The 19,389-nt window shown below is 39.8% G+C and overlaps 1 protein-coding gene across 1 annotated transcript in view; it reads left to right on the top strand.

Annotated features, from left to right (window-relative positions):
- itga8 (integrin, alpha 8) overlaps window positions 1-19,389 on the top strand; it is a 53,969-nt gene that overhangs the window by 6,449 nt on the left and 28,131 nt on the right. Inside the window, exons 3-12 of the mRNA XM_015022441.1 lie at window positions 500-600; window positions 681-804; window positions 3,840-3,901; window positions 4,327-4,372; window positions 6,800-6,925; window positions 7,061-7,105; window positions 10,565-10,608; window positions 14,276-14,332; window positions 14,450-14,502; window positions 14,598-14,803. Coding sequence (XP_014877927.1) covers window positions 500-600; window positions 681-804; window positions 3,840-3,901; window positions 4,327-4,372; window positions 6,800-6,925; window positions 7,061-7,105; window positions 10,565-10,608; window positions 14,276-14,332; window positions 14,450-14,502; window positions 14,598-14,803 — 864 coding nt within the window. The remainder of the gene's footprint in view (window positions 1-499; window positions 601-680; window positions 805-3,839; window positions 3,902-4,326; window positions 4,373-6,799; window positions 6,926-7,060; window positions 7,106-10,564; window positions 10,609-14,275; window positions 14,333-14,449; window positions 14,503-14,597; window positions 14,804-19,389) is intronic.

Raw genomic sequence — 19,389 nt, 5'->3', positions numbered from 1 at the left:
GTGTGTGTGTGTGTGTCCGTGCACATGTGCTAGAGCAGAGTTCTTAATGAGGAGGGGTCTGCGTGGGTCTGATGAGACCCAGCTGGTCTTTTAAAAAAGTGTTGGAAAATATCTTCATCAACTAAAACTCATACACCAAATAGGACATTTTATAGAGATTTCCAGCGTGGAATCTAAGCTGTCCTCCTTGTGATCTTGTCTCAATCTGAGTCAAGTTTCTTGAGTGTTACTTGTTTATGAGAGAGCTTAAGAGAAAAAACAAAGCCACCATATCCTGTCAAGTGTTAGTCTCAGGGGGGCAAATGGTGTTTTGCTGTGTGTGTGTGTGTTATAGGCCTGTTTACACTTGCTCATTAAGGACAAATGATCACAGACCACATTACCATGGTCTACGTCAGCTTTTACAGCAAGCACTTTGAAATCTCCGTTTTGTTGCTGTTTTTTGTGTTTATGCCTTTTTCCATCCTCCCATCTGTCCATCTACCTCTTCTTCTACCAGATAACAGAATGATTAAAGTAAACGGCACCAGAGAGCCTCTAGAGTTCAAGTCCCACCAGTGGTTTGGAGCATCAGTCAGGACGCACAAAGGAAAAGTGGTGGTGAGTAGACACAATGTCGACGTAACTCTTAAAGTTTGGAGGTGTTGATAAAACGAAACTCAGAGATTTACTCTTTGCAGGCCTGTGCACCTCTCTACCACTGGCGGACGGTAAAGAGAGACGGGGAGAAGGACCCTGTGGGAACCTGCTATGTTGCTGTCCAGAACTTCAGCGCTTATGCAGAGTATTCGCCCTGCAGAACCAGTAAGTAAATCTGCAGTTTCACCTGCAAAAGCCTTCATCTGCATGTTGCGCTTTTAGGTGTTTAGATTATACTCAACCTTGGTTTTTAAAAAGCGAACCGCCACAGAAATTGATGACGTTGTGTTTTGCTGCGCTTGTTTTGCAGCGGACATCAGAATTATTATTTTATGACTGAAAGAGACACATTTCAACCATGGTTTCAAAAGTGGTGAAGAATTAGACCAGAAATAACTCCACTGAATAAAAACATAGAATTGTGCAGAAGCTTATGATTTATTGCAGGTTAAATGTGTACACATAATCTCCCACTGATATTTGGCAGCGACGGGTTTCCCGTGGCCATCAGCAATGTCCTGGCAGAATTCTGGGTGAATATTTGACCACTCGTCAAATTGGAAATGACAGAGTTCATTTGAATAGGCTGGTTGACGTAGACGGTACTGAGATTTAGGCACAGTCTACAAATTTCCAGCAGGTGAGCAGGACTTTTCTAGAAGCTTAATCCTGCCCGATGTTCCTTCTTTACCCAGATTTGAGATAATTGTCCTGTTGGAAGACCCTGCTTCAAGACGAGATAGTCTGCAGTCATTTTGCACATGCTTTAAAATAGGAGGGAGGAGTGAAGAAAGAAATCCCTGGACAGCAAAAGTGATATTTCAAGTCCAGGAGCAACGTTTACTGATGGAGAGAACTGCTCTGCTTGGTGGGAACATTTATATAACTGTGGACACTGATATTAGCTGGTTGGTTAGGTAGATCTTGCAATTGGCAGATGTACAGTCATACTACTTGTATCTTGCCAACTGCTTTTTTAGAACAATGTAAACTGATAAAAAGTTATGGCTGGGTCTTCTTAAGATTCAAGGTGTTAGTTCTTTGTTTGAGATATAATTGTTTTAAATAGCTGTGTATTTGTTGTTATAAAATCAAGCAAAAATCCTTATACATGCAGGCTTTTAAATATGTTTTTAGTGTTTGCAAAACATTTGATATAAAAAAAAATAATAATAATTAACAGGGAGTCCCAGAACTTTTCCTTCTCTGACATTTTAAGACACAGGAACTGCATGGTAGTAATTTCTAGCCGTCCACTTTGAAACCTGAGCAGAACCTAATGCCTGTACCCAGCCAGTGATCACACTGGTGATTATTTTTCTCTCATGAGATCATCGCTAAGACATTGTATTTATTCTTTTCAAAGTTTAATGAGGTACATGTGAGATACTTGAAAAGGAAACAAATCAGCATGACTAGACAGAAACAAGAGGGCAATTTCTGTCTCTTCTTTCCTCATAACAAATCACCTCGCCCGATCTTTCATAAGCCCCCACGGAAACCTAAAAAATAATCTCTTCATCAGCTAATCAGTCTCTCTCTCCTCAGCCCTCTTCCCTCTGTCATCACAACTGTACGTTAGATTTATGGCACCCCTCGCACCCCCTCACCTCTTACCTACACGTCTTCTTTTCATGCATCCAACCCTTTTCTGTCTCTTTCACCGTCTCCATGCGAGTTTCTAAAGTCTGTAAGTAAATACGGCACACTGCCAAGATGTCATGATCTGAAGAAGTGACGGCAAACAGGTGGTACGAAGTAAACAGCAGATAAAATCTCGCCCTTGGTGTGCCCTCCATCATGCTCACGCTTTTTATACACACGTCCTCTCTTTGGTAACTGGCTCGGTGTTAAATATTTCAGTTTACGTTATTTATGTCTGCGCTGACTAATCAAGACATGAGTAATTGCACCGTAAACTCAGCAGTTCCCATAGGGGAATATTTTGAGGAGCTTTGAGGACCGGGCAACTTGAGTCTGTATTGTGTGCTGGAGGCAGCGTTTTCTGCCATCAGCTGTTTTTTTTTCCCCCTTCATATTAACATATTTTGGCGGCCGCTCAGACCTCTGCTGTAACTGACTTATTGTTTACTCTGTAAATGCTCTTGTATAGTCACGCATCATTAAGTTTCACCTCAGGCTGCCAGGGAAATGAAGACAAATTTATGATGCACACGGTAAGTTTGGTGTGTTTATGTGCAGTTAGATTATATCATTTAGAACAGACAAAAAGATGATTAGTTTTTTTTTTTTTTCAATGTGAGATTCAAGTTTCTCTTATTGTTGGGATGAGTCATCCTGTGTTACACTAAAACAGTCTAAAAATTCAAGCCAAGCACGTCCAGCAGATTTACCAATTACACTGATTTTGTTTCACGTTTTTATGTGAGTACTTGCTCACTTCACAGAAGATTTAGAACCAGCGGTAAAAATTGTAGCAGTGGTTTCGGTAAATTATGCTGTAATAGCTGGTAAGATGTGAAATCCCTTTAAAAAATCATCATATCCAGTGAACTTTCCACATTTTTGTTGGGATGTTTTGCAAAGCCGCCACAATGTAACAAAATTGTGAAAGGTGCATTTTTTTTTTCAAAATGTTTAATAAATGAAAATCAAATCCTGGCGTTCTGTGTATTTAACCTCTTGAGTCAATACTCTGAAGAAACTTTCTGTTCAGCTACCAGAACTTGTCGACTATCCTTTCTCAGCTACAGACTGACATTATTTCAGCTTCTAACCCGTCTTCTTCCAGAATATCCCTTTATTTATCTCTGTATTTATCCAATTCCCTAATATCTCTGACTGTCTTCCCTACAGCATGATACTGCCACCACCGTGCGCCACAGTGGTGATGGTGTGACTTGGCTAGTATTCTTTGATCCTCGTGAATGGCATTTATTGAACTTCACTTTCTGATTAGGTGACTCCAGTTACACGAAATTGTACTTAGTGGTAAAAAAAAATAAAAGGTGCTGGACATCAACACATTTTCCAGGTATTATGTTAAAAATGAGTTGACCATCTGCAACCAGACGAAGGGATATTTAGTTGGTTCTTCACCTTGTTGCCAAAATCTGGGTATGCTTTAGATTTGCTGTTCATACAAAGCAATCAAATCCAACTAAAAAAATAAATAAATAAAAATCTTTAGTGAAAAACAGTCTTCTATACATTTTGCATGTGTTTTCTGTTACTTTCAGATGATCCAGACCCAGAGGGACAGGGATTCTGCCAGGCTGGTTTCAGTGTGGATTTCACTAAGGTAAAAACCTGCAGGGTGCATCACAAGTTTTCATCGGTACGATGTCCTGGATTATCAAATCGAAGACCTTCAGAGATTTATAGATGTTGAGGAGGCTCTCTTCCCTGGAGAAGCCCCGCCTCCCAAAGTGACCCACTGCCTCTTAACATGCCCACATTCTTTCACTGTAAAATCAGTGTGAACCTTGGCCTCTGCCTCATGGTCCAACTCTACCCTCCTGTACAGGAAGCTGTCATTCTCTGCAGGATGTCAACAGGCATGACAGCCAAAAACATGTGTGGCACACACATACACACACACACACCTACACACACACCTATAGCCTCCATGACAAAGCCAAACAGTGTAACTCTTCTGTTTGCACAAAGATGTGCAGATTACTTCATCAATTATGGCAAACTGACAGTTTTTTTTTATCATTGCAGGAGGGAAGGCTTGTACTAGGAGGACCTGGAAGCTTTTACTGGCAAGGTAACTAAATCAGCAGTGTTGAAATGATAGAGAATGATCGGTATGAGATCTAGCAGTGAAGCCCAAATATGCACACTGATGCACTTGCTGAATCTTTTCTTTAAAAGGTTTGAGATAGTTTCTCTCTCTGCCGCCTTTTTTCCCCGCTTTTTCCTCCCTTGCTCCTTTGCTTAATGCCTCTCCCTGGCTGCGGTCGAACAGGAAGTGGGTGTTTAGGTGCTGTAATGAGCTGATCGGGGGTGAAATGGAGTGTGGAGGAGCTGCCCCTCTGCTCAGAGATATAACACAGGGTGGTTAGGGAAAGCCTCAGAGAAAGGGGAATAAAATAGGAGAGTGCACACAGTGAGGAGAGAGAGTAAGCTAGAAACGAGCTTTACTGTAGTTGTGACAGATACCATGGTTCTTCACAGAGAAAGATGAGAAGTTAGGGAGTGTTCAGATGGTAAGACAGAGGAGAAAAAAGACATGCATGGTTGACTAAAGCGGAGGGATAAAGTGTCTTAATAGGTGTAGCTGGAGTGTGACAGAGAAGCCGTTGGAGTGTGTCTGTACTCCTCCAGCTCCAGGTGCTTGAAGGTGTTTAGGAATGTGTGTGGCAGCCAGAAATAGAAAAGATGTGCACCTGTTTCTTAGGAACATGGAGACTGTTATTGATCACTCACACACACTCCTTTCTGTGTTCTTTGTTATCAAATCCCAAAACTTACTGCTGATTATTTTGAGCTGGAGATGTACCAGACTTATAGTTTTCTAGCTTGATTTACAGTGTTGTTAAAACTCACTCACTGATACCAAATTTGGGCATTTTTTCTCTATTAGATTAATATTAATAAAAAAATTTTTCTCTTTTATTAAATGAACTGGATATTTTACACAACATTCTAAAACAGCAGCAGGTCCCAGTACGTTCTCTCTCTTTCTGGTATTGGACGGGTGTTAGTACAAACAACGTTGAATTGGAATATAAAAACTTGACTACATGCTGCTTATAAGCTCTTTACAATCTTATGTGTGTCATTTTTTGCCTCGTAGCTCAAAACTGCAGCATAATAATAAGAAATTAATATATTGTTTGGAGAAATTTACCAAAAAGTATCACATCATGGTATGAGTAAAACCATCACTGTTTTAGGGAATCACAGCAAACAGAAACGTTATTTGTTCTGCTTAATTCAACTGTAATCATGACATCAAAAGCCTGTGTTGTTATTTTGGTACATAGATTTAAACAGAAGTATAAACTACTACTTATGAATTTAGTAGTAGTTTTCAATTGATCATTGTGAAAATGATCAAACCCCCTTTTGTAGCTTTACCATTAAACTAAGCTGATATGATTTGGTTAATTCAGACTACATGCTCTAGTATCGATCCTTTAAAAAGCAGGTATATTGTGAAAGGTGTAAGTATGTTTGTGTTTATGTCCTTCCTGATAAATAAAATATCCAAATGCATTATCAAAATCACCCAAATCAATAAAGTATTTTTGCAGATGGCGAGTATATGTAAACTTCTGACATGCGCTGTCGTAGTAATGCTGTCGCTGCTGCCAGATGTTAAATAATGAATGGTCCGACATGCAAGACCCGCATTACACACGCAACATAAAAAGCTTAATGGATGGTTCCCTCTCTGTCTGCAGCGTAGCGAGGCAGGCTGCCTCCTGTTAAAACACTTCCTACAAATGTTTATAAAAGCACTCAGCCCGGATTTTTATGGCCTCTAATATACACTGATTATCTTTAGCCTTCGGCTTGATTCATCATAAAATAAGACTTAACATACAACCTTGTTATCGCCAGGTGTGAAGAACGTCTCAAATCAGCAGCAGTGACTCATGCATCTGTGTTAACAGTTTGTCTCATTAATCTGAGGGAGGTTTAATATTGACTGGACGTGTTAGCTTGAGAGATAAACTCAAAGCACGGTGGGAGAGGAACGGGAGGAGAGGGGGGGGGGAGAGTTAAGAGGGCACATTTTCCTTCCCGACAGTTCACTCACACATAAAGGAGGATTTATGGAAGGTGGAGGACGACCACAGATAAAATCATTTGTTTGTTTAACCTCTTGTTGAACAGCAGAAGAAGGGTGTTGGTTGAGTACGCACCTATCATTTATAATCCTCTCTGCAGAGAGAAGTGGAGGATTTGTGATTTTTTTTTTTTTTTTTTTCCCCAGAAACACATTGGGATATTTTTTTTCTGCTCTTTCTTTACCAAGAATGTGTTACTTTTACTCTGGGAATGGTTCACATGGAGCGGGCAACCAAGCCAAACTTTAGCAGCGGTGCTCCCCTACTAAGCTCCCATGTGGTTAAAAGCGCTGTCCATGAGCAGATGTCTCAAGGACTCTCTTCTTTCTGTTTGTTTGTTTTTTTTTTTTCTCCAACAAGCTTGTGTGTGTTTATGTGTGTGTGTGTGAGTGCAGGTCAGGTGATGACAGCGGGGATAGCAGAGATACTGAATGGCTACTCTTTAAAGGCGGTCCTGAGACGAGTTCCAGGAGAGAAACAAACCGGAGCTGCTGAAGACACAAATGACGACAGTTACCTCGGTAACCCTCAGGAACGCACTCGTGCATGAAGCATAAGCTTAATGATAACCGGCCTAATTATCAAGAATTAACAACATCATATACCAAAACCATTATTTTTCTTAAGATTAACTCCAACATTGTGTATCTCTTCAGGTTACTCTGTGGCAGTGGGAGAGTTTACAGGAGACTCAGAACAAGGTGAGCAGACTAATAACCAACTGCAGAGAAAACCTGATCAGGATTTCTAGGAATTATTAGTAATCAATGATTTTTAAACATAACACAGTGGACAGTTTCTCCTTTCCGCCGGCTAAAAATCTATTTTTATCTTGCCACAATGTATGGAAATCAAAGAAAGGGCAACCATCTCCAAAGATCATTGATGGCATTGGGACATCTCAGTCAGCATCACAGCAGACAGACTCTATATATCTGTCAATGGATTGTTCTACATGCATGGCAGTAAAAAGCTTTTTCTGTCCTACCATCACAAACATAATCCATGTGCGGGTGTGTTAAGTTCCTCTGCCATACTGGACTTGGGCTGAGAACTGGATAACTAACACTCCTGGTGTGTTTGTCTTAAAATAAAGTGGAAAAGTGCCTCATTCTATTAAATAGAGCAAATGAAACGTGGACCACTTTTGAGCCCTTAGTTTGAGTTCATGGCATTGTAAATGTTTTGAAATGTCAGGTAAAATCTATGGATAAACAAAAAAAAAATCAGTCTTCAGCGTCTTCTTCGACAGGATAAATCAACCTTCTTCCAAGACCTGGACCTAAATCCTGGAGAAAACATGTGGGATGAGCTAAATGGAGTAGAATATATGCAATGAGCCAGCACTCATGATGTTCTAGAGTGATTGTGCAAAAATGGAAAGATCCTTCTCTCTCTGTAGGCTTCAATTTAATGAAATGTTAAAAGAGAAGAGTCTATTTGCAAAAGAAAGTTTCACAACATGGCTACAAGTAAATGTCACAGTTTGTTGATTTAAAAAAAAAAATCAACCAGAAGTGCCATTAATTGAAGAGATGAGTGAGAGAAGATTTGACACAATAAAATGTTTAATACAGTGATGGATAAGGAGTGGACGATGCTATCTTGGCTCAGAAGCAGTAACAAGCGGTCATCTCAAACCATCTGGGTCATGACCTAGGAGGGACAAGGCTTTAGGAACCCCTGATAAAGGGATTTCCTGTCCACCGTTCTGACTGATTAAGATGATTGCTGACAGACTTCACAAACCTTTTCAGGTCAAGAGCTGATCCTGGCTTTCGTCTGGAGGTGATGAAATATGGGATGCAAAGAGATGCAGGCACGCACAAAAACAACAAAAAAGAGAGGTCTCGTTTCTGTGCTTAAAGGCACAATCAGAGGAGTCCACCAGGAAGAGACACGTGGTTTTTTAGGTATGAGTTTCAGTCTGGGAAATCTATTGTTTGGAAGTGTTGGCTTAAAAGCAAACATTATCTGGCTCCAATCTTACCGAGACATTATTCCACAGAAGTTACACGATTTCCTGTGTTTGTTTGGCTCCAGCTGGTACACAAACATGGATTTTATGTTGGTATGGATGTGTGAAGTAGTTTCTAGGAGAGCAAACTGTTTTTTTAAACCTAAAATGTGTATGTTGATAAAGTGTTACACAGATGCACCAATATTTAAGGTAGATGTTTAGTATCTTACAGCTTAAACAACAAAGAATATATATATATATATATATATATATATATATATATATATATATATATTTTTTTTTTTTATTGAGATCTGATTCTGAGTTTGAACTTCTTAGCAATCTAAAATGAAAAAAGGCTTTGCAGAGCCTTGCAAAAGTGTTCGGATTCCTTCAAGCTTTTTTTTACGCTGTCACTCTGCAACCACAAATTGAAGTGCTATTTATTTAGGTTTTTTCCATGAAGTAGGCAACTGTGAAGTGGAAGAAGAGAGACAGATGGTGAAAATATTTTTTTACAAACAAAAAAAGTGGGAGGTACGTTTGTACTTTGCCCTCCTGAGTAAATACAATGTAGAAGCAACCATTCCCTGCAATTAGTCTTTTGGGGGTACGTGTCTACTAGTTTCGTACATCTGGAAATTACAGCTTCTAAAAGGTTTTTGTGGTCGAAGGCCTGTCACAGGTTTGTTTTTTGTCAGTGTTCTGCTCAGTCCTTCCTCCTACCATCTCTGACCAGCTTCCCCTCCCCCCTGCTGAAGTAAAGCAATTTCTCAGCATGATTCTGGCAATTTCACATTTTACAGTAGGGATGGTCTGTTCAGGGTGATGGGCTCTGTGTTTCACCTGAGTTATAGATCTCTGCTGCTTCTTCAGAATTACCTTTAAAGCTGTCAGGTTTAAATGGACAGTAGGTTTGCAGTTGTATTTTGCTGTTTATATTTTAGATGATTGGCAGAGCATTGTTTCTGTGGGATATTTAGATTTTGGGATTTTGTTTCATCACTTAAACCTGCATTAAGCCTGCACTGCAACTTCATCAGCAACCTGTCTGGTGGTGTGTTTGTTGGTGCTGTTTCTTCACTAGCAAAGCCATAAGGACATTCACAGAACAGCTATAATTATATTCAGATTAATAAGACTTTTATGTAGGCTGATTAGACAGGATTTTATTTCAGGGTTTCAGAGTGGAGAGGAGTGAATACAAATGTGATATATTTCAGTCTTCCATTTGCAAAACCTTTGAAAACTGCATAGTTCTTCCTGTGCATAATGAGTTTATTTTTTATTTTTTCTGTGCATTGAAGTCATTGTGCATTGTGGTTGTAAAGTGACAAAATGTGAGAAAGTTCCTGGGCTATAAATATTTTTTCAAAGCTCTGTACGTAGGAATGTGCAAGCTGTTTCGCTTTTCTTCTTTCAACCATTTCGGTTTCAACTTAAAGTTCTAAAGTTCATTTCATTGTTTTTTTTCTGCAGTCCAAATAAAAAGCACAAGGAATTTCAGCACCAAAGCAGCTCTTTTTTTTCTTACTGAAGACAAATCAGACAGAACACCACAATCGTGATATTTTTCCACACAATTTATAGCTTTCTCTTCAAAGAGCATCACCACACAGTCTGTTAAAAAATTTCAAGAGAGCTACTCCCCATTTTCTCAGCCATCTTTACCAATCAGCATTCAGTGGAAACTCGGTGGGACAGCTCCGCATTTGCATGCCCTCATACCAACCCTGCAGAGCCTCTGAACACCCTCAAGCACAACACATGTCACGGAGTCTTAAAGTCAGTCTAAAGAGGCAACACATGCTCACTGATGCGCTGTGTTGTGGTACAAAGCCCCTTGTGGTCGTGTTCCTTAAACCACCGTCAGACTGGAGAACTGGTTGTAACTGGGAGTTCAGAGCAAAGATGGAGCGGGGAATTAGTCTGGCGGTCGAGTCTGCTGGGTTCAGACCCACGAGGCAGGAAGTCGGGGCTCTATCTGCTCTCTCTGGGTGGGACCCTCTGATCATCCTCACAAGTTCAGAGCGCTGCACTCATCAATCACCGTTAGGGAAGAGTCTGAGTGCCCAGTCGGTGGGGTTTGGCTGCGGGGTCGATGGGAGGGCGGCGGCCTCCCAGATGACGTTTTATCGGGATGTTTTCATTATCTGTGCACCGTTTTCACACAAATTTAAATACGTCTTTATTCTCCTAGAGCTTATCACTGGAGTCCCAAGAGGAGCACAAAACTTTGGATATGTGAGTATGGACAGCAGAATGCTTTGTGCCCAATAATTCAGTTAGTAAAATGTTATTTAGATCAGATTGTTCACAGTTCACAGATGTCAAACTGTCATTTTGACACCAAACTAAAACACTCAAACGTATTGATCTTGTGCATTAGTAGTTATTCAGAACCCACATAAATATCATACAGTTTCATAATCGCAGGCATTCATTTGTTTGAAATTGTATTCATGCTATTGAGTTTTAATTTATTTATTTATTCATATTGTAGCCCCAAATATGTCTTTTTTTAATTAAATAAAATATAAGCAAATGTTAAAAATCATGCAGCTATTTTCAGTTTTCTCTACCTGCTTTAGGGGACTTGTTACTCATGAAGCTAATTTTATGTTTGTTTTATTACTGGATTCTTCTGACATTTTGTCATAAGTCATTGTCCTTTTGGGACAGCAAAGGCTGCCTGTTGGCTTTGTGTTATTTCCCTTTGTGCTTTTTACCCTGCCTCTAATCTGAGAGGAGAGGAAAAAAAATCAAATATATTCTCATTAGTAATCATTAGAATGCAGTTTAATTCGTCTATTTTCATTTTATATCCCTATTGCAGAGGGCACAGTATATAATACATAAATAATGTCCAGTGTGTAATATTGCAATGACAAATAATAACTTCAATGCAATGTTTGGTCTGCTATTATATTTCATGTGTGGTACATTCGTGGTCTCCATAGCAATAATGTCGATTCATCTAAAGAGAACAAAACAATTCAAATCAGAACTTGTATTTATAGATTTATTACACACAGTGATATATTTAAATGTTTTATGTCTGCTCATTTTGATATTTATGGCTCACGGATAACGAAATTCGGTATCTTAGAACATTCCACTATTACATAAAACTAATGAAAAAATGACTTTAATACACAAATGCCTACTGGAGAGTTTGTCCCTGCAGTCTAGGTCAAGGCTGCTTCTCTTCATGACTTTCTGCATCGACGGAGCAGAGCGTGGATGAGATCATCCATTGGTTCAGCTGAATGATCTTAAAGACGCCCCAGTTGTTTTAATGGCAGCCTTCAGTTCATCTATACTTCTGGTGATGGTGTTTCTCATCTTTCTGGAAAATACCCTATAGATTGTCTGTGACGGTTTAGTTCAGGCCAGCTTGCTGACCAGTCAGGCACAGTGATACCATCACTCTTCTGTTGGTACCTTGAGCAGTGTGCCAAGTCCTGCTGGGAACTGAAATCGGTATCGCCATTGTTAGCTGTGTTGGCTTTGAACTTAAAAACCCAATGGACCAACACCAGCAGGTGACATGACTCCCATGTTATCCGTGGACCTCAAACAGCTTGGATTCTGTGCTTCACCAAAATTCCACCGACGCTTAGGGGATCTTGATTTCCAAATGAAACGCAAACTTTACTTTCAGCAGAAGCCCTCCTCCAGAAAGGAGGAGCAACAGTACAGTCATTTTCTCCATCGTTCAGGTAAAACTTTCCCGCTATTTCTTGTCCAGGAGGGGCCTATCACCAGTTGTGGCACATGACCTGGGTACATCTATGTGTGGTGGCCCTTGTAGGTCTGACTCCAGCTGTAGTCCATGCTTTGAGCTTCTCCTGAAGTCTTTTGAACGGACTGTGACAGTCCTTTCAACCTGCATTAGCACATTTTCCTTCCACTCAACTTTCCATTACTATGCTTGGACACAAGACTCTGCCAAAGGCTTGTAGTTAACCTTCTTGTAGAGGGCATCAGCAATTGTCTGACGGACAACTTTCCTCACTATTTCTCTCTAGACAATAACATAACCATAAATGGAGAACTTTTAATTTCCAAACAATACTTTTATTATTGGTCTCTGTGACATTGTAACATTCTTTTTTTAGTAAGAAACTGAATTTTGGGTTTTAATAATATTCCCAAAGTTACAAATATAAAAGCTTAAAATAATTGACTGTCTCTCAAATGAATCTTTTGGGCTTTTTAAACTGAATTATTGAAATAAATTACTTGTTCAATGATAAGAAGGGGCTTCTTAAAAATTGACTGCATTTGGCACTCAAGAGGTCGGCACAAAATGCTGACAGTTTGGACATTTGAATAAAAACACTGTTGTCATATCTATTTTAATATCAATATATTTCCCCGAAATGATGTTTGTCCAAATGAATGTAGCTCTGAGTGTTGCTATGTGTTAAATGGCTCTGTTTGTGCATCTTCAGCTTACAATATGTGTTTTCTTATGGGAACGTTTCCCCAGGGCCGACTGTGTCAATCCTCCTTAATGACATAGAGCTTCCGCTTTATTTAGAGGCCACTGACCCCACCTAACCCTCCTAACCCTGTTCTACACACACACACTCACAACCCCTTGACCTGCAGTGCAACCACAGGCCTCACCGCAAACAGAATGCCAGAACAATCTGCCCAGTACAAACATTTCTCCCTGTGCTCACACACAGCAGAGGCGGCTGTGTGTGAGCAGGTAAGCCGCGTTAGAGGCTTGCTGGCTCTGGAACGGCTGTCGGGCCCGATCAGGTTTCCTCTGTGACCAATCCAACAATTGAGACCAAAGGGAAGTTAATTTTCTAGCTATTGATCCGGTGTTTGTGTTTACGCACGATCATCTGTCCGTAAATTTCCGTAAGTCTGCACTGCTTTAGTTCATTTCTGGGAGATCAGTGATTGAGTTAACATGCATCCTCCTGCACACACACACACATGTGTGCGTGTGTCTGTGTGTGTGCGTAGCCTCTGGCTGTCTCCATGTGGTTGTTATTTTAGTTCTTATGAAGGAATTCTTAGCCTCCCCTTTCTGTCTTTCCCTGAAACTGTGGTTAGGATGGGGGTAGTAGAGAGACATGGGGGCAAGGAGGGGGGTAATGCACAAAGGGAGGGGGAGCAGGGAGAAGAAACTTTCAGTTTTATAGAACCTTTTATTACTTTTCTTGAATTAATGTCTGTCATGTGGTTTGAATGTTTGATCCTGAGGGGCAACGATGCTAAAGTCTGGTGTTTTTATGAGTCAAGTCATTTTTTTTTATATAACATCAGTTCACTGCAGATATCTCTTGCTGACCATTTTACAAGAAAAGCTGGTCCAGTTCATAAACAGAAATATACGACAGGTCAATTAGAGCTGCACAATAAATACGATGGCAGTCTTCATCAGTGTTAGCAATGTCACAACCGCAACATCCTGTTTGAATGGTGAGTCTTATATTCCTATTTGGACAGCCTCAAGCTGTGCTTGTTTTTACACTTTATGGTTTTAGTGACTAAAGATACTGAAACTCACAAAGTTTGGAGGAGACATTATGTTATGGTACAGAAGAAAAAAAAACCTATGTGTTAATTATAAACATTGTCATCAAAATGGTCAGTTGTGGTATTGAAATGATACATTTTCCTAATACTGTGCAGCTCTAGTATAAATCCAAAACATTATACACACACATTCAAATTCAATCACATACATCCCAGCATAGATATAATACAATGCAGTCAAATAAATTTTTATAATGACAATTCATAAAAAGTTGCAGTTATTGACTCTGCAGCAACTCCTCGTCTTTCTCACAGTGGGCAGCTGGTTGCATCAAGTCATTCGCTTTGCAGCAATATCTGATCCCATGCAAGCATCACAGATTCTCACCGTTATGTCTGCTTGTTTCAGGTAGCAATGATCAACTCCACTAATCTCACCTTCATCCAGAACTTCACAGGAGAACAGGTGGGATCACCATCATCACATCCCCAGACCCAAGAACCTGATACCCTTGTCCTAAAATTGAATTTTTATAGGTTTTTGGTTAAAAACTAAATATTTGTTTCCTTGTCCGTCTTTCAGATGGCCTCCTATTTTGGCTACTCGGTGGCCGTCACTGACTTGAACGGCGACGAGTAAGCAGAGAATTCCCTTTGTCATTTGAAACAAAGGTAATTTCACTGCCGTCCTTGCCTCTGTTCTTGAAAGCCTTTGTTGTATGTCCACCTAGCACGGACGATATCCTGGTTGGAGCTCCCCTCTACATGGAGAGGGAGATGGAGAGCAAACCCAGAGAGGTGGGAAGGGTGTATCTGTACCTGCAGCTGGCTCCACTCAGGTTCTCTGAACCCATTGTTCTCAGTGGTACCTACACTTTTGGACGTTTTGGGACCGCCATAGCACCGCTGGGGGATGTCAACCAGGATGGATATAACGGTATGCTGAAGATATGCTTTCTGATGATGAAAAAAATAAGAGAAATTTAAAAAAAAAGGAATCCTATGAATATTTTTCATGTGCTGCTGCTACACATCTGTATGTACGGTTTACGTTTTGCGGCGGTCTTCATAACGAGCACCAGGTTATTTTTCTGTGATCTTGTGACTGTCTGCCTGTTAGTTCTCTGACTGAGGAAATCCTGTCAGGCTCCTTAAATCCTTTCAGCCAATCAGGAAGTGCGGCGATGAAAGGTTCTGCGTGTGCGAACCTTGCTTCATCGTGTGACGACTGCGTTGAAGGCACATATGTTGTGTGTATTGGGGGCTATTTTTACCTCACCAGATGTGGCCTGAGATAGAATCATCTGGGATTTTTTTTTTTTTTTGTGCTGCAGCCCAGAGTTCATTCCTCTTGGAAGTGTTTGTTTTATTCTCACGTTAATTAGACAATGACTGACACGCACAAAGCCTGGAGCCCAAACACTAAGACCTGTGGATTGTGCCATTAAAGATGAATGAAGGGAGGTGCATTTGGTCCTTGTATGACATCAGTCCTACTGGTTTATTTTTAATTTACCCATGGGCAGCATGTGTTAAAGTGCATACCGTCCCTTTAAATCCCATTAACCAGCAGATCAATAACCAAGGGATCAATACTGACACTTTTCCTTACTACAAACATAAATCACATCTGCTGCCTGTCAGTCTGGGACACCATGAGGATTTCTGGCAAACAGTTCAGATATGTGCAGGATTTTATAGTTCAGGATTATGGAGTCAACCTAGCAGATTGGTGATTTAGGATTTCTGAAATGTTTTTGTTTTTTCTTGCCACTGTTAAACTACTGTGTTCGTGTACAGTGCTTTTTCGAAAAAGTATTGTACCACCGTACAATTTCATCAGGGTTTGTCTGGATTTTATCAGTCCGCAATTTAAATTCTGTATAAATTCAGATGTTCTGTAACGGCATCAGAGGTTTGTTAGAGAACATTAGTGAACAAACAGCATCATGAAGACCAAGGGACACAGCAGAGAAGNCNGGAATAAAGCTTTGGAAATCTCACAGAGACTGTTCAGCTCAAAGAGATAAAGAATGGCACAACTTAAGAGATCTGCAGCTCAGGTGAAAGACTTACTTAGCAAGTAAACTATTTATCTGGCCAAAACGATGGCCATTGTTGAAAGAGAGAAACATGTGGCAAAATGTTCTCCAGTCAGATAAAACCAACATTTAACTCTTTGAAATACATATTAAGTGCCATGTGTGGAGGAAAATGAACTATTCTTCCTACTTTGAGACACAGAAGTAGCAGCAACATGCTGAAAGGGATGCTTTTCTTAAGCAAGGGATGGGGAAGCTGGTCACAGATGATGGATGTAATTAAATAAAAGGCAATACTGGGAGAAAATCTATTAGTTGTGAATTTGATTCTAGCTTCCGGTATGAATATGTGCTCGTTTGTGAGTATGTGACTAGAAAATACATGTATAAATTAAATTTTACCATTTACAGTCAAAATACTTGAGACTGTGGCAGGAGTTTGCGTCCATAATTGGACGTTTAATACTAAGCAGCTGAAGTGGCACGGTGTAGAGCATAGCATATTCATATGTTACAATGGCCTAATCAAAGTCTAGACCTAAATCCAACAGATCATATCTAGCAAGATTGAAGTAAAATTGCAGTTCACTAACTTCATCCAATCTGACTGACCTTAAGCTGTTCTGGAAATAAAGACCAGAAACATAATAACACAGACATAGTCCAAAAGACTTGGTGCTTTGAATGCTGCTAAAGGTGGCTCTATAAAACATTTAAACCTTTTCTGAATTTATTTGTAAAACATTTGAGACAACTATGTAGTTTTTTCCCCCCACTTTATGTTGGTCTATCACACAAGATCACAGTAAAACACACTGGATCTTATGATCGTAATAAGACAAAATGTGCCGAGAGTTCACAGGGTCACGTGTTCTTTTGCGAGGCACCGTTAAAACCTGCCCTCTGATTTGACCAGGATCGCAGACATTCTTTGTGAAATGACACAGATCTCCCACAGCAACCCCAAAATTCTTCTCGAAAACAGAACCATACCCGTTCTCTGTCATATTTAGCAATATTTCCCCCCACCTCAAGTGTCAGCTGGTAAGCCCTTACAATTTAGCTAATGTAATTTGCCATGTGGCTCCGCTTGTTTATAATTTTCATCCGACAACACCAGCTTTTCCTGTCACCATCGGGTACAGTATATCAGCCTGTTTCAGACTGTGAGTAAGAGTCTCCTATAGTTTTGGTTTCAGTGATCGCAGTGGGTGTTCTGCTGGATTGTCTGCATTGTGTGGGACGCTGTTGAGCAATACCAATGAGTGACTTTCACATTATTTGAAGACTTTTTTTTTTTTTTTTAAAGGAGCTTATTATTTTTGTACAGCTATTCAATTATGTACACAATGGCTCACGTAGACATGCAGACTCAGAACACATGAACACACATAGGTTCATTTATACACTTGCATACACACATGGTTGCATTTATCCTCTCTCTACCCCACAATCTGCTTCATGTGGAACCAGTTGTTTAGGCTACGAGAGAGGGGGTCCAGAGACAAACAGGATGTCTAGAGGGATTTTGGACAGTTACAGTACTGATGGGTATTAAAATTTAGGACAGTGCAAAGGAATGGACACTAACAAGTTAAGGAATATATCCCAAAATCTGATTGTATTCTAAAAAAAATGGATTTTTATCTGAAACAGGTGCTTTTTTTTTTTTTTTTTTTTCAACAATCAGCACTTGGACATTATTTCATTTTCCGTGTTTTAGATAACATCACAGTAATATAACAGTGATGTAAATACTTTAAAGAACAGACTATCATCTTTACTTTGACTTTTAAGTCCAGGTTAGCTGAAGAATTTATCTTTCTTCAATATGCAGGCCTACTATACTGTGGGCTCAAGTTTATATTCAAATCAAACCTGCTTTATCTGAAGCGTTGGCTATTCCTGCATTGTTTTTGTCATTGGCTAGTAAAGTTAGAGATTTAGAGCTGATTAAAGGATGTCTTAGTGCAAGTTGAATATGTGACTCCAGGTAAATTTCTCTGACTTATACATCCATTTTGTACCAGCACTTTAATTTATAGCCTGTAAAACATTTTATTGCCCACGTTCTTAGACGTAGAGTTCATGACCGTGCATATATCTAGTTTGTTTTTTTGTTGTATTTTTTAAATTCTGGACAGAAAGTTATTGAATCTCATGTAAAAAAGTTTCTTTAAAAAAAAAAAAAACATGGATTAAAAACACATGAAAATTGAAACAAACTAACTAGAGCTAGAATCAAAACAGACAAGACAAAAAGATTACAATGTCAGGCTGTATATAAATGCCAAAGAATTAAAAAATGAGTGATTTGAAGTGTTCAAGACTAAGAGCAGATCTAATGTGGAAGTCGTTCCATCAATTAGGAGCAGTGACAGCAAATGCCTGGTCATTTTGCGATCATTTTGACAGCGTTGTAATTATATTTTCTTACAGAAGACTGTGAGTACTTTAACTTAATTGTTGTCAAAGCAGGTAGGAAAACCTCCGCCTAGCCAGTACAGACAAATCTATGATGGGTAAATAAAACAAAGTGATAAAGTGTGAGGCAAATAAAACATACTCCTGAGCTCAAAAATCAAAAATAACCCACTGAAATCTTCAACCAAAGACAGAAAGATCATCATATCTTCAAGACAGACATATTATAAACATTTCAAGAATGTAAATTCCAGCATTTGTTAGATAAAACGCCCATCCATTTCAGCAGCAGCACTCTCTAGACAAGAAAATAAGATCAGTCTGTGCCTGTGCTATGGAAAGGCAAAAGTATGCAGATCACTGGAATCGGAACGTGAACTGAAGCAACATCATCTGTAGAACATGTGTCGGCTTTGTGCCACATAGCACGCTTGGCTTTCCATGGCAAGGGGTCACTATTGCTTTTTAACGATTCCAAGGGGGGAACGGGAGGCTGAATCCTGCAGCTCACAGCTTATAGTGAGCTCAGATTGAGCCAAGCGCAGAACATTTTGACTGGCGGTTGCTTCACAGCTCAGCCTGACCCGAGGCATGCCGTGAAAGCGAAGCTGTGGTTTTTGAAGGTGAAGATGCGTTAATAAATCACCACGCTGGATTGCAGTCTCTCTGTTGAGAGGAAGAGAAAGACTAAGACACACAGAAACTAAGAGCTGAGAACATGAAATAAAGGCTTGGCACTGCTTCACAAAGGGAAATGGATTGTGTTTATGGCTCCAGAGAGTCGCTACTGACAATGACTTAGAACTCGGCGTTCGAGATGAACATTTAATTATTGAATTTGAATTTCTTTCTAAAGCCATCCCTCAAATTTTTTTGGGAAGCCTCTTAAGAATCCATTAGAGGTAATCTTGCTGAATGTGTTTAAAGTTGAGAAAGCTGCATTTTAAAGCCATGTCAATTTATAACCTTTTGGATATCAAACATTTCTCTGTGTACAAATATCACAGACTTTCCCCGAAGTTTATGTTGAATACTGAAATCAACTGTTACAGCTGTG

Source organism: Poecilia latipinna, unplaced genomic scaffold, assembly GCF_001443285.1.
Source record: "Poecilia latipinna isolate Pla-1442-1.1 unplaced genomic scaffold, P_latipinna-1.0 Scaffold86, whole genome shotgun sequence".
Lineage (NCBI taxonomy): Eukaryota > Metazoa > Chordata > Actinopteri > Cyprinodontiformes > Poeciliidae > Poecilia > Poecilia latipinna.
Note: the sequence above shows the minus strand (reverse complement) of the source record. Positions and strands in the feature narration are given on the sequence as shown.